The sequence below is a fragment of the Mustelus asterias genome, chromosome 5 (genome assembly GCF_964213995.1).
Source record: "Mustelus asterias chromosome 5, sMusAst1.hap1.1, whole genome shotgun sequence".
Taxonomy (NCBI): Eukaryota; Metazoa; Chordata; class Chondrichthyes; order Carcharhiniformes; family Triakidae; genus Mustelus; species Mustelus asterias.
This window is the reverse complement of record NC_135805.1, coordinates 17486387-17504742: the sequence shown is the minus strand read 5'-3', so window position 1 is coordinate 17504742 and position 18356 is coordinate 17486387. Positions and strand designations below refer to the sequence as shown.

General features: G+C 47.5%; 1 protein-coding gene across 2 annotated transcripts; it reads left to right on the top strand.

Moving 5' to 3' along the window:
• The first annotated feature begins 1095 nt into the window (after positions 1-1095).
• LOC144494065 (uncharacterized) lies at positions 1096-17998 on the top strand. 2 transcript variants are annotated; one of them, XM_078213641.1, is made up of 4 exons: positions 1096-1185; positions 2639-2765; positions 6605-6779; positions 14332-17998. In XM_078213641.1, exons 1-4 carry the CDS (start codon positions 1156-1158, stop codon positions 14495-14497), a joined length of 498 nt encoding a protein of 165 aa, XP_078069767.1. In that variant the 5' UTR covers positions 1096-1155; the 3' UTR covers positions 14498-17998. The 2 variants fall into 2 exon arrangements, with proteins under 2 accessions (XP_078069767.1, XP_078069768.1); XM_078213642.1 differs by lacking the exon at positions 1096-1185 and adding an exon at positions 2124-2225.
• The last annotated feature ends 358 nt before the right edge of the window (positions 17999-18356 follow it).

Here is an 18356-nt window from a genome sequence, read left to right as displayed (position 1 = left end):
TTTACTGTCTGTTTTTTGGGGATCCATAGCCTGCGGTGCACTGACATTGGCCCCTGACTCTCATTAACATTTTATCCAGGATCTGCCATCACCTGATTGCTCTCCACTGCCTGCTAGTGAAGTAAGAAGAATATCAGGGCTTCCGACTCCAGCACTGGCTCAGAGAGAGGGGTCGATGTGGGGACAGAGAGGAGTTAGTGGGACAATGTGAAGGACTGTACAATTGGGAACCATTCCTGCTCCTGCTGTATTCACTGAATCTAACCCAGTTTCTGAAAGGCAGTTTATAACAGAGTTAAGGTCACCATGTTAGATCTGTAAGAAGCCAAGTCTCGCCTTCGGCAGCACACCCCACACCATGGATAGCTGTAAAGTCAGATCAATACAGCCGACAGACACAGTGCGGGTGTGAGAATTACACTCCATCCTTGTTGGGGAAATATGTTAACATGAATAATGGATTGGTTAATAGACAGGAAAAGGTTTGGACCTTGATGAACAATGGCAAATATTAATAAAAATATTCCAAAATTCTCAGTTGAAAGACTTTCTATTGAGAAGCACAAAACTCCAGGGAAAACTGACCTATCCATGGATTCCCCAGTAAATTAAGGATACTATTCGATGAAATGGAAAGTTGTGAGAATTATTGCAAGTCTGAGTCCAGAAATAAACTATTGAAAGGTCCCAAAAAAAAGTCTGCTGCCAGCTGTCTTTGGGAGTTCTTGAACCTTCCCCAACCCAACAACACGATGCAACTGGTGGGGATTGCATGGGAAACTAGAGTTGAGGTTAAAGGTGAGACATGATCTTGTTGATTGGTGGAGCAGGCTCAAGGGGTTGTAAGGCCTACTCCAGCTCCTATTTCTTATAGTCCCATGACATTTTAACTCCTTTCATCTTGGATTAGTGCCTGGAAACAAGGGACCAATTTCTAACCTGTTGAAGCTTCTGTTTAAGTAATGAGGTAAAACACAAAGGGAGACACAATACCTGGACATGATTCAGTGTCGATGGCTTTCAGCAACAACACTAAAGTTAAACGAGTGCATGAGAGGGAATATAAAAGGATGAAGAGCGAATAGTAATGAGGTGGTGAGGGCATGTCGGGCACTGCAGCTCTGGCAGCTGGTACTGAACCTCCAAGGGGGCAGAATGGTCAGGATTGCCCTGAATCGCCTCGAGGTGAGAAGATTCTGGGGAATCTGAGGCCTTTCAGATGGTGAACGGAATGGAGAGAGAGAGAGAACAGAGAAACTGACTGTCCTGAGAGGGGTGCGCAACATCGGGGAACCACCCGAAAATGCAGGCAGGCTGTCCGGGGGGGGGAGGGGGTTGGGGCCGGGCTGGCTGACGGCAGGGGGCGGGGGGGGGGGGGGGTGCCGGGCTGGCTGACGGCAGGGGGGGGGGGGGGGTGCCGGGCAGGCTGTCCGGGGAGGGAGGGAGGGAGGGAGAGGGGGGGGGGGGGTGCCGGGCTGGGTGGGGGGGGTTGGTGCCGGGCTGGCTGACGGCAGGGGGGGGGGGGTGCCGGGCTGGCTGTCCGGGAGGGGGGGGGGGGGGGGGTGCCGGGCTGGCTGTCGGGGGGGGGGGGGTGCCGGGCTGGCTGTCAGGGGAGGGAGGGAGGGGGGGGGGGGTGCCGGGCTGGGTGGGGGGGGTTGGTGCCGGGCTGGCTGACGGCAGGGGGGGGGGGGGGGTGCCGGGCTGGCTGTCCGGGAGGGGGGGGGGGGTGCCGGGCTGGCTGTCGGGGGGGGGGGGTGCCGGGCTGGCTGTCAGGGGAGGGAGGGGAGGGGGGTGCCGGGCAGGCTGTCCGGGGGGGGGGGGGGGGGTGGGTGCCGGGCTGGCTGGCCGGGGGGCGGGGTTGGGGCCGGGCTGGCTGACGGCAGGGGGGGGGGGGGGTGCCGGGCTGGCTGTCCGGGAGGGGGGGGGGGTGCCGGGCTGGCTGTCGGGGGGGGGGGGTGCCGGGCTGGCTGTCAGGGGAGGGAGGGGAGGGGGGTGCCGGGCAGGCTGTCCGGGGGGGGGGGGGGGTGGGTGCCGGGCTGGCTGGCCGGGGGGCGGGGTTGGGGCCGGGCTGGCTGACGGCAGGGGGGGGGGGGGGGGAGCGGTGCCGGGCAGGGGGGTGGACATCTGGAACACTCTCGCTCGGGTTTGGAGTGAATGCTATTAAATGTGTGTGTGAATGCAGAGCTTGCTGAGATCGCCCCCTCCACCCTGAAACCTCACTCATGGTGAGTGTCTGGAACAAGCTGCCAGAGGCAGTAGTAGAGGCGGCTACAATTTTGTCTTTTAAAAAGCATTTAGACAGTTACATGGGTACGATGGGTATAGAGGGATATGGGCCAAATGCGGGCAGTTGGGATTAGCTTAAGGGTTTAAAAAAAGAAGGGCGGCATGGACAAGTTGGGCCGAAGGGCCTGTTTCCATGCTGTAAATCTCTGTGACTAGGGGAAGGAAAATGAATCTGGAAATAGTGATGCTGAGAATTCCATCAAAAACTCCAAATCTGTTTATAAACTCAGTCAATCAGGCCATGAATACTGCTCCCAAACCGGGGAACCAAGGACAGTCCCCTCAACACGGATGTATTTTGATGTGACTTCAGTTGTGTCATGTGGTCATAGATTTTATTTCCTTCTATTAGAAATATGATACAGTGGAATTTGACGATCGCCAGTGGGTTGAAACCGTGGTTGATGGAAGGGATGATGATGCTTTCCAGGTCGGCCTGGAGAAACTTTTCAATTATTCACATTTTGGCAATGATGCAGGTATGTCAGGTGTTCCTTCAAAATAACAACAGAATATAAACAACCATTCGCTCTTTAACCTGTCACGTTTGAAACTTTCTGGACAGACTGACACACTGACCAAAGAATTCCGCTATCGTCAATCCCAGAGCGTTCCTCGTTCACACGTTACCAGTGGGTTGAAGGGACACTTGGGTGACTTCTTTGCTCCTTGCAGGCTTTATGCTCCCAGAGTCTGGGAAGGTTTCCCACGTGTGCAGGGAATGGGATTCCAAACTCATGTCCTGACTCCAGCTGTGCCTGCTGCATTTTCCCAGTGTAATCAGGGCTCTTTTCCAGGCATGAATGCCACTATTGGAGTGGACATGTCCCCTTGTGGAAGCTGATACACTGCATCTCTGTCAGATTCCTGGATGCTGCTGGAACACGGCCTCCTGACTGAGGCTCAGTGGCAGCAAATTCTGCCGTGTTCAAGAGAAACCGTGTGTGACTAACCTCATTCAGATATTTAATGGTTAATTGCGGATGAGGGCTGTACAGTTGATGTTATGTCTGCACTCTTTTAAAAGGTGTTTTACAAATTACTGTATAACATAGAAACATAAACATTATAGGTTTCCATCAGATCCCTCCTCATTCTTCTAAATTCCAGTGAATATAATCCTTATCGACTTAATCACTCCTCGTATGTCAGTCCCACCACCCCAGGAATCAGCCTGGTAAACCTTCTTTCACTCCCTCTGAAGCAAGAACATCCTTCCTCAGATACTGAGACCAAAACTGCACAAAATATTCCAGGTGTGGTCTCATCAAGGCCCCATGCAACTACAGCAAAATATCCCTGCTCCTGTACTCAAATCCTCTCGCTCTGAAGACCAACATACCTAACAAGAGGGATTCAGAACTGGCTTGGTTATAGAAGTGATGTGGAGATGCCGGCGTTGGACTGGGGTAAACACAGTAAGAAGTTTAACAACACCAGGTTAAAGTCCAACAGGTTTATTTGGTAGCAAAAGCCACACAAGCTTTCGGAGCTCTTAGCCCCTTCTTCAGGTGAGTGGGAATTCTGTTCACAAACAGAGCTTATAAAGACACAGACTCAATTTACATGAATAATGGTTGGAATACAAATACTTACAACTAATCAAGTCTTTAAGAGACGAAACAATGTGAGTGGAGAGAGCATCAAGACAGGCAAAAAATATGTGTATTGTCTCCAGACAAGACAGCCAGTGAAACTCTGCAGGTCCACGCAACTGTGGGAGTTACAAATAGTGTGACATGAACCCAATATCCCAGTTGAGGCCGTCCTCGTGTGTGCAGAACTTGGCTATCAGTTTCTGCTCAGCGACTCTGCGCTGTCGTGTGTCGCGAAGGCCGCCTTGGAGAACGCTTACCCGAATATCAGAGGCTGAATGCCCGTGACCGCTGAAGTGCTCCCCAACAGGAAGAGAACAGTCTTGCCTGGTGATTGTCGAGCGGTGTTCATTCATCCGTTGTCGCAGCGTCTGCATAGTTTCTCCAATGTACCATGCCTCGGGACATCCTTTCTTGCAGCGGACAATGGTCTGTTTGAGGTTGTGCGGTTGTTTGAAGGCAAGAAGTGGGGGTGTGGGGATGGCCTTGGCGAGATGTTCGTCTTCATCAATGACATGTTGAAGGCTCCGGAGGAGATGCCGTAGCTTCTCCGCTCCGGGGAAGTACTGGACAACGAAGGGTACTCTGTCCACTGTGTCCCGTGTTTGTCTTCTGAGGAGGTCGGTGCAGCAAACTACCCAGCCTTCAGGAGAACAGTGACCATGACACCACACAACCCTGCCACAGCAACCTCTGCAAGACGTGCCGGATCATCGACACAGATGCCATCATCTCACGTGAGAACACCATCCACCAGGTACACGGTACATACTCTTGCAATTCGGCCAACGTTGTCTACCTGATACGCTGCAAGAAAGGATGTCCCGAGGCATGGTACATTGGGGAAACTATGCAGACGCTGCGACAACGGATGAATGAACACCGCTCGACAATCACCAGGCAAGACTGTTCTCTTCCTGTTGGGGAGCACTTCAGCGGTCATGGGCATTCAGCCTCTGATATTCGGGTAAGCGTTCTCCAAGGCGGCCTTCGCGACACACGACAGCGCAGAGTCGCTGAGCAGAAACTGATAGCCAAGTTCCGCACACACGAGGACGGCCTCAACCGGGATATTGGGTTCATGTCACACTATTTGTAACTCCCAGAGTTGCGTGGACCTGCAGAGTTTCACTGGCTGTCTTGTCTGGAGACAATACACATTTTTTTGGCCTGTCTTGATGCTCTCTCCACTCACATTGTTTCGTCTCTTAAAGACTTGATTAGTTGTAAGTATTTGCATTCCAACCATTATTCATGTAAATTGAGTCTGTGTCTTTATAAGCTCTGTTTGTGAACAGAATTCCCACTCACCTGAAGAAGGGGCTAAGAGCTCCGAAAGCTTGTGTGGCTTTTGCTACCAAATAAACCTGTTGGACTTTAACCTGGTGTTGTTAAACTTCTTACTTGGTTATAGAAGACAGAGGGTAGCGGTGGAAGGGTGTTTTTTTGAATGGAGGTCTGTAATTAGTGGTGTTCCGCAGGGATCAGTGCTGGGACCTCTGGTGTTTGTAATATATATAAATGACTTGGAAAAAAACGTAGCTGGTCTGATTAGCAAGTTTGCGGATGATACTAAGATTGGTAGAGTTGCAGATAGTGATGAAGATTGTCAGAGAATACAGCAGGATATAGATAGGCTGGAAAATTGGGCGGAGAAATGGCAGATGGAATTTAATCCAGGCAAATGCGAGCTGTTTCATTTTGGTAGATCCAATTCAGGTGGGAGCTATAAAATAAATGGCAGAACCATCAACACACAGAGAGATCTGGGAGTACAGGTCCACAGATCCTTAAAAGTGGCAGCACAGGTGGAAAAGGTGGTGAAGAAAACATATGGCATGTTTACCTTCAGCAGTCAGGGCATCCTTTAAAACTGAGATGAGGAGGAATTTCTTCAGCCAGAGGCTGGTGAATCTGTGGAACTCATTGCCACAGAGAGCTGTGGAGGCCGGGTCATTTAGTGTCTTTAAGACAGAGATAGATGTGTTCTTGATCAATAAGGTGATCAATGGTTTCAGGGAGAAGGAAGGAGAATGGGGATGAGAATCATATCAGCCATGATTGAATGGCGGAACAGACCCGATGGGCTGAATGGCCGAATCCAGCTCCTATATCTTATGGTCTTCTGGTCTTATGGCAAGTTCTGGAGCACAAGCCTCCAGTACTACAGAGCAAAACAATTGTGCTGGGACAGTATTTAAATATGATGCTGGGTCCTTCAAACCCGTCAGCTGACGAAGGGCGGACGAACAAATCAGCCGTTGGCCCACCAGGAGATGTGGAGGGGAACTCGCCCGTGCATAATTAATGAGATTCCAAACACTGAATCTGGTACGGGAATCTGCCATTGAGGGCCCGGCGCTGCCAGACCCGCTCACCATCACACTTACTCTCAAAATGAGAGAACTCTGCCCTCAATGTAGGTTTGGTTTATTGGAAGATACGAGACAGGATGGCACAACACACAGGACAACTTTCTGAACCCAGCTAGCACTACTCACAGGGACAGCACAGCTCCCGTTCTACACACACTAATGGCTGCTGGTCACATGCTCTACATCCTGGCTACTTGCTCATTTGCATATTCCCTTACCGTCATATCACATTTTCCACATCTCAGTAAAGTCCACCTGTGACCTCACCTGTATCTTCTGACTCACGATGAGCAATGTCACAGATATCACCTGGTTAAATGCTGTAACAGTGTGTTTCTCTGTCCACAGGTACAGCTGTTCCTGTCTCTGCACCTTGGGGAATTCTTGGGACATTGAAAAATGGTGAACTACAACCAAGATTCAGTGTATTTCTTCTTTTAGTTCCTGAACTCAAATGTATACCTGAACCATTGGATGAAACAGTTAGAATAGGAGGAAGCCGTCCTGAATGGTTCTATATCAAGTGAGTTTAGTGACTGATAAATTGTGATTAATGTTTCTTGATGTCAACTCCTGTGTCAACATCACTCAACCTGGGGTGGAATTCTCCCTTTTTGGGACACAGCGCCCTGGCTGGGGTCAGTCCAGAAAACACGCCAAGTTTTCTGGTCCCAGATGCATTAGGGGTGGCGCAGTGGTTAGCACTGCTGCCTCACAACACCAGGGACCCAGGTTAAATTTCCCGGCTTGGCTCACTGTCTGTGCGGTGTCTGCCTGTCCTCCCCGTGTCTGCGAGGGTTTCCTCCATGTGCTCCGGTTTCCTCCCACAGTCCAAAGATATGCAGGTTAGGTGGAGTGGCCATGCTAAATTCTCCCTCAGTGTCCCCGAACAGGCGCTGGAGTGTGGCGACTAGTGGATTTTCACAGTAAGTTCATTGCTGTGTTAATGTAAGCCTACTTGTGACGAATAAATAAACTTTAATTATTCACCAGGGTGTTTTACACCATATTCAGTAGTGGGTTAGGCCGCGATACCGTGTAGTCTGTCATCTTGTCCTAATGCCAGATTGAAAAGATGTCCAACACCACTGACCCACTGTTGAAGAAAGAATGCGGACCTCCTGAGAATGAATATAGATCTCCGGGAGCCCTCTGAGACTGGGAGGCCTACCTCCTGAGAACCTCCTTAGATCTCCCAGAACAATCTGAGGCTGGACGATGGAGTCCCCTCCAGGACACCTAATCTGGAAGGTCCAAGTGCACGTCTTTCCCCACCCCACTGCTGTGGTGGTCCAGGGTTGTAGACGGCCTCCATCCTGGACTCCGTAACAGTCACAGGCATCCCGACATTGGGACAATACATTATTCATCATGTTTTTCACACTGGTGTGTTTTCCTGCCAGAGCTGCGGGGAATCTGGCATTGGGGGTGGTAGGACCTACACCCCATTAACAGATAAGAACATAAGAACATCAGAACATATCAGGTAGGTAGGGTCGTAAAGAGTGCTTTTGATACATTGGCCTTTATGAATCAAAGTATTGAGTATAAGAGTTGGAATGTTATTGTGAGGTTGTATAAGACATTGGTGAGGCCGAATTTAGAGTATTGTGTGCAGTTTTGGTCACCTAATTACAGGAAGGATATTAATAAGGTTGAAAGAGTGCAGAGAAGGTTTACAAGGATGTTGCCGGGACTTGAGAAGCTGAGTTACAGAGAAAGGTTGAATAGGTTGGGACTTTATTCCCTGGAGCGTAGAAGAATGAGGGGAGATTTGATAGAGGTGTATAAAATTATGATGGGTATAGATAGAGTGAATGCAAGTAGGCTTTTTCCACTGAGGCTCGGGGAGAAAAAAACTAGAGGACATGGGTTAAGGGTGAAGGGGGAAAAGTTTAAAGGGAATATTAGGGGGGTTTCTTCACACAGAGAGTGGTGGGAGTGTGGAATGAGCTGCCAGATGAAGTGGTGAATGCGGGCTCACTTTTAACATTAAAGAAAAACTTGGACAGGTACATAGATAAGAGGGGTGTGGAGGGATATGGTCCAGGTGCAGGTCAGTGGGACCAGGCAGAAAAATGGTTCGGCACAGCCAAGAAGGGCCAAAAGGCCTGTTTCTGTGCTGTAATGTTCTATGGTTCTATAAGAACATAAGAACTAGGAGCAGGAGTAGGCCATCTGGCCCCTCGAGCCTGCCCCGCCATTCAATAAGATCATGGCTGATCTTTTCGTGGACTCAGCTGCACTTACCGGCCAATGAGGCTCACGCCAGCCTCTGGTGGGTTTTTGTGATCTGCCATGGGGGGCACTAACGGAAGATCCTGCTGTAAATTCACGCCGGCATGAAACTGATTTCTGGGCCTCTGGTATTTCCCCCCACCCAGCTCCCCACCGCACCCCCCCCCCACCCAAAGCCCACCATCGAACACGCCAGCAGGGTCTCGGGAGAATTCTGCCACGAGAGTCAGACAGTGATTAACAGACTCATCCTGTCACATGGGGATATTGGTCAATATTAATGGTGTCATGGAGCGGTTCTTGTCTCACAATCTGCAGCTCCTGCTTCTGAGGTGACAGTCAGACCTCCACATTCACATTCCCAGGTTCATATGGAGTCGGTTCCCTCTATAAACTGGGAAGACGCCGGTGATCCCTTCAGGACACCTATTTGTCTCACTCACTGTCCCAAATTTACTTTTGAAAATCGGACCTTGTGGAAGGAAGGATGTGGCTGAGGGACTTTTCTCCAAAAGGCAGGGCTAAAGTGAGTAGAGTAGAGGATCATTGAACTCAGTGAGTCATTCCTGCACAGAAAGAGGCAGTTTGCCCCAGTGAGACCAGCCCTGCTGGAGAGCAATCCAGTCCATCCCATAACCTTCATTCATCCCTGCAGCCCAGATTTGGGGAAGGTCTCAGTTGATTGGAGAAATGCAAATCTCGGTCCATTTTTTCTAACAGGGAGGGTGATTGGAAACAGGGAACGACAGGTCAGTTTACTGAACATCTGTTGCGGGGAAATTGTTAGAAGCTGTTATTAAAGAAGTTATAGCAGGGCAGTTAGATAAACCCAATGTAATCGGGAAAAGGTAACATTGTTTTGTCCAATGGAAATTGTGTTTGACAAGTAATTGGAGTTCTTTGAGGAGGTAACATGTGCTGTGGATAAAGGGGAACCAGTGGATGTACTGCACTTAGATTTGCAGAAAGCATTTGGTGAAATGCTGCATCAAACGTTATTGTGTAAAATAAAAGCTCATGGAATAGGAGGTGGAACATATTGAAATGAATGGAAATGTATCTGGCTAACAGGGAGCAGAGCAGGGGCATCAATGGCTCTGCTTCAAGATATAACGAGTGCTGTGCTACAGGACTCAGTGCTGGGACCACAACTGTTTACAATTTATATCAATGACTTGGTTGAGGGGATTTAAGGGATGGTTATCGATTGAAGAAATAAAGATAGGTAGGAAAGTAAGTTGTGAAGAGGATGTAAGGAGGCTGCAAAAAGATTATGGGCGGGATTTTCCAGTCGCGCTGACGCGATCTCACGAGCACTGGCGAGCCACCCTCCACCGCTGTAGAACACACCGTGGAGAGGGAGGAAAATCCCACCCATAGATCGGATAGGGGGTGAGCTGAACAACACTGTATGATGTGGGGAAAATGTGGAATTGTCCATCTTGGCAGGAAGAATAAAAAAGAAGTGGAATATTTAAATGGTGAGAGATTACGGAGCTCAGAGGTGCAGAAGGATCTGGGTGTCCTAGTGCAAGAATCACAAAGATTGAGTATGCCGCTACGGCAAGTATTTAGGAAAGCTCAGAGAATGTGATCATTTATTGCAAAGGGAATTGGAGACAAAAGTAGGGACATTATGCTTCAAATATATTAGTTCGAGCACATCTGGAGTAGTGTGTACCGCTTTGGTCACCTTATTTACGGAAGGGTGTAAATGTGGAGGAAGCAGTTCAGAGGAAGTTTACTAGGTTGGTATCTGGAATGGGTGAGTTGTGCAGTGAGGAAAGTTTGGACAGACTTGTATCCATCCACTGGAATTCAGAAGCGTAAGAGGCAACTTGATAGAAACATATAAAATCCTGTGAGGTATTGACAGGCTGGATGTGGAAAGAATATTTCCTCTGATGGAGAATCTCGGGATCACTGTTTAAAAATAAGGGGTCGCCCAGTTAAAACAGAAAAGGGGCAAAATACTTCAGCCAGAGGATCGTGCGTCTCCGAAAATCATTCCTGAATAGAAGGTGGAAAGAGAGTCTTTGAATATTTTTACCTCAGTGCTGGATAGTTTATTGGTAAGCAAGGGTGGGGTTTAGATTATCGCGTGAGGACAGGATGCAGATTGGGGTTACTGTATGCCAGCAAAATGATAGTATTAAATGGCGGAACAGGCTCGAGGGGCTGAATGGCCTCCCCTGTTCCTTGTTTATATGTTCAGCATCCCCGTAAGCAGCAAGTTGCAGATCATTACCATGTGCTGCATAACAAGATTCTTCCTCATTTACCCCCTGAATCTCTGATGCAAAGTCTTCAATCTGTATCCCCCAGGTTTTGTTCCATCAGCCAATGGGAACTGCTTTTCTTTGTCTATCTTATCTAACCCCTGTATAACTCTATCCAATCACTTCTCAACCTCCTTTACTTTCACGTTTCTCCAACTAAACCTTGTAGTTAAAATTCCTCATCCCTGGAACAATTCGAGTCAATCCCCTCTGTGACCCCTCAAGCAGCCACAAATCCCTTCTGTAAAATGCCTCTGCTCCCATTTCATAACTTCATAAGTTCATAAGATATAGAAGTAGAATTGGCTATTCGGCCCATCGATATGCTCCTCATTCCCATTTACCTGCCTTCCCCCCATAACCCTTCAACTCATTCCCAATTAAAAATCTGTCTCACTGTCCCAACATCCACCACACTTTGGAGGAGCGAATTCCACAGATTCACAACCCTTTGGGATAAGTAGTTTCTCCTCAACTCTGTTTTAAATTTGCTACCTCTTATCCTAAGACCTCTTGTCCTAGAATGCCTCACAAGAGGAAGCATCCGCTCCACGTCTACTTTATCCATACCTCTTATCATCTTGTATACCTCAATTTGATCTCCCCTCATTCTTCTAAATTCCAGAGAGTGTAGGCCTAAACTGTTCAATCTCTCTTCACACGACAAACCCTTCATCTAAACATAGAAACATAGAAAACTACAGCACAAAACAGGCCCTTCGGCCCCACAAGTTGTGCCGAACATATCCCTACCTTTTAGGCCTACCTATAACCCTCCATCCTACTAAGCTCCATGTACTCATCCAGGAGTCTCTTAAAAGACCCGATTGAGTTTGCCTCCACCACCACTGACGGCAGCCAATTCCACTCGCCCACCACCCTCTGTGTGAAAAACTTCCCCCTAACATTTCCCCTGTACCTACCCCCCAGCACATTAAACCTGTGTCCTCTCATAGCAGCCATTTCCACCCTGGGAAAAAGCCTCTGAGAGTCCACCCGATCCATGCCTCTCAACATCTTATATACCTCTATTAGGTCTCCTCTCATCCTACGTCTCTCCAAGGAGAAAAGACCGAGCTCCCTCAGCCTATCATCTCTGGAATCAATCTAGTGAACCTCCTCTGAACTGTCTCCAATGTCACTACATCTTTCCTCAAATAAGGAGACGAAAACTGTGCACAATACTCCAGGTGCGGCCTTACCAATACCTTGTATAGTTGCAACAATACTTCCTTACCTTTATATTCTATTCCTTTAGCTGGACGAGAGGGGGGAGTTAATAGTGGGAAATGAGGATATGGCTGAGTCTTTAAATACGTTTTTTGTGTCGGTCTTCACGGTGGAGGACACAAATAGTTTGCCAAATATTGACGATAGAGGGTTGGCAGCAGGAGAAATACTTAATACGATTAATGTTACCAGAGAGGCAGTGCTGGGTAGACTAATGGGACTGAAGGTGGACAAGTCCCCGGGTCCGGATGGAATGCATCCCAGGGTATTGAAAGAAATGTCAGAGGTAGTAGTGGATGCGTTAGTGATTATTTATCAAAACTCGTTGCATTCTGGGGTAGTGCCGGTTGATTGGAAAACGGCTAATGTTACGCCGCTGTTTAAAAAAGGAAGGAGACAAAAGGCGGGTAACTATAGGCCGGTCAGCTTAACGTCTGTAGTAGGGAAAATGCTGGAATCCATTATTAAGGAGGAGATAGCAGGGCATCTGGATAGAAATGGTTCGATCAATCAGACGCAGCATGGATTCATGAGGGGAAAGTCGTGCTTGACGAACATGTTGGATTTTTATGAAGATGTGACGAGGGCGGTTGATGGAGGAGAACCGGTGGATGCGGTGTTTTTGGATTTCCAAAAGGCGTTTGATAAGGTGCCCCATAAAAGGCTGCTGAAGAAGATTAGGGCACACGGAGTTGGGGGTAGTGTGTTAAAGTGGATTGGGGACTGGCTATCTGACAGGAAGCAAAGAGTCGGAATAAATGGGTGTTTTTCCGGTTGGAGGAAGGTAACTAGTGGCGTGCCGCAGGGATCGGTACTCGGGCCGCAACTGTTTACCATTTATATAGATGATCTGGAGGAGGGGACGGAGTGTAGGGTAACGAAGTTTGCAGACGACACAAAGATAAGTGGAAAAGTGAATCGTGTGGAGGACGGAGAAGATCTGCAGAGAGATTTGGACAGGCTGAGTGAGTGGGCGAGGATATGGCAAATGGAGTATAACGTTGAGAAATGCGAGGTTATACACTTTGGAGGAAATAATAACAAATGGGATTACTATCTCAATGGAAACAAATTAAAACATGCTACCGTGCAAAGGGACCTGGGGGTCCTTGTGCATGAGACGCAAAAGCCCAGTCTGCAGGTACAACAGGTGATCAAGAAGGCAAATGGGATGTTGGCCTATATTGCGAGGGGGATAGAATATAAAAGCAGGGATGTCTTGATGCACCTGTACAGGGCATTGGTGAGGCCGCAGCTGGAATACTGTGTGCAGTATTGGTCCCCTTATATGAGGAAGGATATATTGGCATTGGAGGGAGTGCAGAGAAGGTTCACCAGGTTGATACCGGAGATGAGGGGTTTGGATTATGAGGAGAGGCTGAGGAGATTGGGTTTGTACTCGTTGGAGTTTAGAAGGATGAGGGGGGATCTTATGGAGACTTATAAGATAATGCGGGGGCTGGATAGGGTGGAGGCGGAGAGATTCTTTCCACTTAGTAAGGAAGTTAAAACTAGAGGACACAGCCTCAAAATAAAGGGGGGTCGGTTTAAGACAGAGTTGAGGAGGAACTTCTTCTCCCAGAGGGTGGTGAATCTCTGGAATTCTCTGCCCACTGAGGTGGTGGAGGCTACCTCGCTGAATATGTTTAAAGCGCGGATGGATGGATTCCTGAGCGGTAAGGGAATTAAGGGTTATGGGGATCAGGCGGGTAAGTGGTACTGATCCACGTCAGATCAGCCATGATCTTATTGAATGGCGGGGCAGGCTCGAGGGGCTAGATGGCCTACTCCTGCTCCTATTTCTTATGTTCTTATGTTCTTATGTTCTTAAATGCCAACATTCCATTCACTTTCTTTATTATCTGCTGTACCTGCATGTTAGTTTTCTGTGACTCATGGACGAGGACACCCAGATCCCTCTGCATCAGAGGCTCTCCCCATTTAGATAATAAGTCACTTTCCCATTTTTCCAACCAAAATGCACGACCTCATACTTATCCGCGTTAAACTCCATCTGCCATGTTTTGGCCCACTTTCCTAATCTACATATATATCCATTTGTAAGGTTCTTATTTCCTCATTGCAACTTACTATCCCGCATAGTTGCGTGTCATTTCTGTGCATTAAACTCCATCCGCCGCTTGTCTGCCCATTCGGCTCGCTTCTCTATGATGTTACTGCAGCTGGGGACTAACTGAATGCTGGAGGCTGCTCAATGGGCTGAATGACCAACTCCTGGTCCCATCGTCCTGCCAACCTACTTGCTTTCCAAACAGGTTTTGTCAGGAGAAAGAAAATTAATATTTGATCCTCTTCACTCTGTTGCAGGGTTTTTGAACAGAAAATTGAGATGGAACAATATCCAGAACTTGTGACTGAATTCCTGAAGGACTTGGAACAAGACAATCAGAAATTTTATGAGGAGTTTATTGTTATCGCTATTTATAGCAGATATGGGCTAATGGAAATAGGATTTCTCAAAACAGAAGAATGATGGTTTTCTGGAAGGTTCTGCTACCTTTGCAGACATTGAACAGTGAGATGTGCTTAACTCGATTCTAAAACTGTCTAACTTTCCGCTAAGTACACATTGGGTTTAAGCTGGAATATTGAGGGTAGTTTTGGTCTCCTTACCTGAGACAGGATAGACTGAGGGAATGCAATGAATGTTCATCAGACAGATTATGGAGGGAATGCAATGAATGTTCATCAGACAGATTATGTCAATGTATCAGAATTGGGATTTTGTACAATTCCACCAATGTCCCATCTCCAAATCTCTGTGAGTCTGTTTAGAAATATTGCCCTCGACTGGAGGTTCGTAATTTCTGACTCCCACACACACTGCAGCATTTAGACTTTATTCCAAATTATTCAGCTCCATTATCATCAACAGGGAACATTTCTTCCTCATTTACAGACACTGTTCCCATTGTTTGTTTAGTTCAGTCATTCGAAACAATGGTTCTTTCCAGATGTCCAGTTCAGTTTGTCTCCACGTGCTCCTGTGACAGACACATCTTGGTTTTCACCAGGGGCTGGAGCTCCTTGTCTTTCCCAAAATTAAATAAAAACAGAGGCTCTTCAAACCTGCTCCGCCATTCCGTCAGATCACGGCTGATCTTCACCCTAAACCCTACCTTCCCACACTGTCCCTCCAATGTATAATCTGTCTGGTAAACAGGCATTGCTGTCCCTCTAAACTAGGTTCATCCATTCTGAAGTCAGGAGGCCACACATCACGACATCATATTCTACCTGCCATGTTCTTACCCACTCAATTAACCAACCAAATATGGAGAGATCACATGACCTTCCACCCACACACTGACCAAACATGTGACTCCAGCCCTGGCAGACTTGAGTCTTCCCGAATCTCAGCTGCTGTTTTTAATTTGATATTATTTAGAATGAGGGTTCTCTTCAATTCCAAATTATTTTCCAATCTCTCAAACTCATTGCTAACCAACACCTCAGATCAGCAGCAATGTTGAGATTGGTCAAACACGATGGCACAGTGAATAGTACTGCTGCCTCACAGCGCCAGGGACCCGGGTTCAATTCCTGGCTTAGGTCACTGTCTGTGTGGAGTCTGCACGTTCTCCTCATGTCTGTGTGGGTTTCCTCCGGGTGCTCCGGTTTCCTCCCACAGTCCGAAAGACGTGCTGGTTAGGTGCATTGGCCATGCTAAATTCTCCCTCAGTGTACCCGAACAGGTGGCAACTCGGGGAATTTCACAGTAAGTTCATTGCAGTGTTAATATAAGCCTTACTTGTGACTAATCAATAAACTTTAAATCTCCACATTGCACACACACACATTAAACTCAATTGTACAGGGTGCTGGGTCCTTCATTGGGGAACAGGGATTAATCACGGCAGTAATTTGCTTTCTCTGTAATTTCTGTGTAACTGGTGTAATCAGCAAGTTTGCGGATGACACGAAGATGGCTGGAATTGCAGATAGCGAAGAGCATTGTCGGGCAATACAGCAGGATATAGATAGGCTGGAAAATTGGGCGGAGAGGTGGCAGATGGAGTTTAATCCGGATAAATGCGAAGTGATGCATTTTGGAAGAAATAATGTAGGGAGGAGTTATACAATAAATGGCAGAGTCATCAGGAGTATAGAAACACAGAGGGACCTAGGTGTGCAAGTCCACAAATCCTTGAAGGTGGCAACACAGGTGGAGAAGGTGGTGAAGAAGGCATATGGTATGCTTGCCTTTATAGGACGGGGTATAGAGTATAAAAGCTGGAGTCTGATGATGCAGCTGTATAGAACGCTGGTTAGGCCACATTTGGAGTACTGCGTCCAGTTCTGGTCGCCGCATTACCAGAAGGACGTGGAGGCATTGGAGAGAGTGCAGAGAAGGTTTACCAGGATGTTGCCTGGTATGGAGGGTCTTAGCTATGAGGAGAGATTGGGTAGACTGGGGTTGTTCTCCTTGGAAAGACGGAGAATGAGGGGAGATCTAATAGAGGTATACAAGATTATGAAGGGTATAGATAGGGTGAACAGTGGGAAGCTTTTTCCCAGGTCGGAGGTGACGATCACGAGGGGTCACGGGCTCAAGCTGAGAGGGGCGAAGTATAACTCAGACATCAGAGGGACGTTTTTTACACAGAGGGGGGTGGGGGCCTGGAATGCGCTGCCAAGTAGGGTGGTGGAGGCAGGCACGCTGACATCGTTTAAGACTTACCTGGATAGTCACATGAGCAGCCTGGGAATGGAGGGATACAAACGATTGGTCTAGTTGGACCAAGGAGCGGCACAGGCTTGGAGGGCCGAAGGGCCTGTTTCATGTGCTGTACTGTTCTTTGTTCTTTGTTCTTTGTTGATGGAAATAAATCATGCAAAGGCTGAGATTGAGATGGTCCTCGTGACAGGTACAGTTCCAGAATGTTCCATCTTCACACAGCGATGGATTATATTTATATTTTATCTCAGTCACACCAACCAGAGTGCTTCAAGTTGAAGTGAAAAGAGCTGATGGAAATTGGGATGTGTTACAGAGCACAGAGTATTGAAGTTGTTTCGTGTGAGATCAGGGAGTGGTCAGATATGGGATTGTTCCTGGGCTCACTCACTCAGAGTTAGTCCCAGATTGAATTATTGAATCACAACATCTGGAATAATTTCCTTCAATATTTGAATCGTTCTGTCTCCTGAGCTCTGAAATATGATGGGAATGGAAAACACAACAGACAGTGTGGAATACACACTGTACACTGTCGGAAGAACATGACACTCACTGGAGAAACCTGCTAATGGGGACTCCCCGTGTGGGGAGTAAAGTTTTCCCTTTTCCTGCCATTCCTGATAATCAAACACTGGAGATTGTGGCGGCGATGATTAAAAAGGTTGTTTCGCAATCCAGTTTGGTCTGACTCAGATCACTGCAAGTTCACACACAGATGGAGCTAGGTGAAGAAATTGTGACTCAGGTGTGAAGCAGCTTAATATTGGTAAGGTCATGGCTGATCTTACCAGGTCCAAAGATGTGCAGGTTAGGTTGATTGGCCATGTAAAATTTCCCCTTAGTGTCCCGGGATGTGTAGGCTAGAGGGATGTTTGGGGTAAATGTGTGGGGTTGTGGGGATAGGGCCTGGGGTGGGATTGTTGTCGGTGCAGGCTCGATGGGCCGAATGGCTTCTTCTCCTGCACTGTAGGGATTGTATAATTCCGTGATTCTATGATTCTGGTCCTTAAACTGGAGAAAGATTTCCAATCTAAAATTAGAATCCAGAGACTGAAGTTTCAATTCAGATCTCCTTAAAGACAGACTGGGAGCTGACATTGGGAATATCGACAGACTGAATCTGGTTTTGAGAAAATGATTGATTCAGACCTGACCTCTGTTAACTGGTGACCCTGTCACAGGTTTCTTTGTGGAGTAAATAAGACATTGTCTTCTCTTCTTTGTTTGTCTTTTGTTTCTCAAACTGCTGGGAATGTATTCTCGCTGTGAAATAAAGAGGGTGATGCATCACCACCTTTGGTCCCATGTTAGATTCTTACTCTGAAAATAAATCTGTGTCACTGGTCACATCACTAGTTTCATATCAGATAAACTCACTACATTTCAATGAATTGATTCTGTTAAAATATTGAGGTGTAAAAGTGAAGAATGAAAAAGAATGATTTGCTTTATTGTCACATGTATTAACAGACAGTGAAAAGTATTGTTTCTTGCGCGCTATACAGACAAAGCATACCATTCATAGAGAAGGAAACGAGAGAGTGCAGAATGTAGTGTTACAGTCATAGCCAGGGTGTAGAGAAAGATCAACTTAATGCAAGGTAAGTCCATTCAAAAGTCTGACAGCAGCAGGGAAGAAGCTGTTCTTGAG

What these genes read in the sequence shown, in the direction of transcription:
- LOC144494065 (XM_078213641.1), top strand. Translation starts at nt 1,156, where the DNA reads ATGGTCAGGATTGCCCTGAATCGCCTCGAG. An exon ending in TTGCCCTGAATCGCCTCGAG is followed by an intron (nt 1,186 to 2,638) that starts GTGAGAAGATTC and finishes TCCTTCTATTAG; the next exon opens with AAATATGATACAGTGGAATT. An exon ending in ACATTTTGGCAATGATGCAG is followed by an intron (nt 2,766 to 6,604) that starts GTATGTCAGGTG and finishes CTCTGTCCACAG; the next exon opens with GTACAGCTGTTCCTGTCTCT.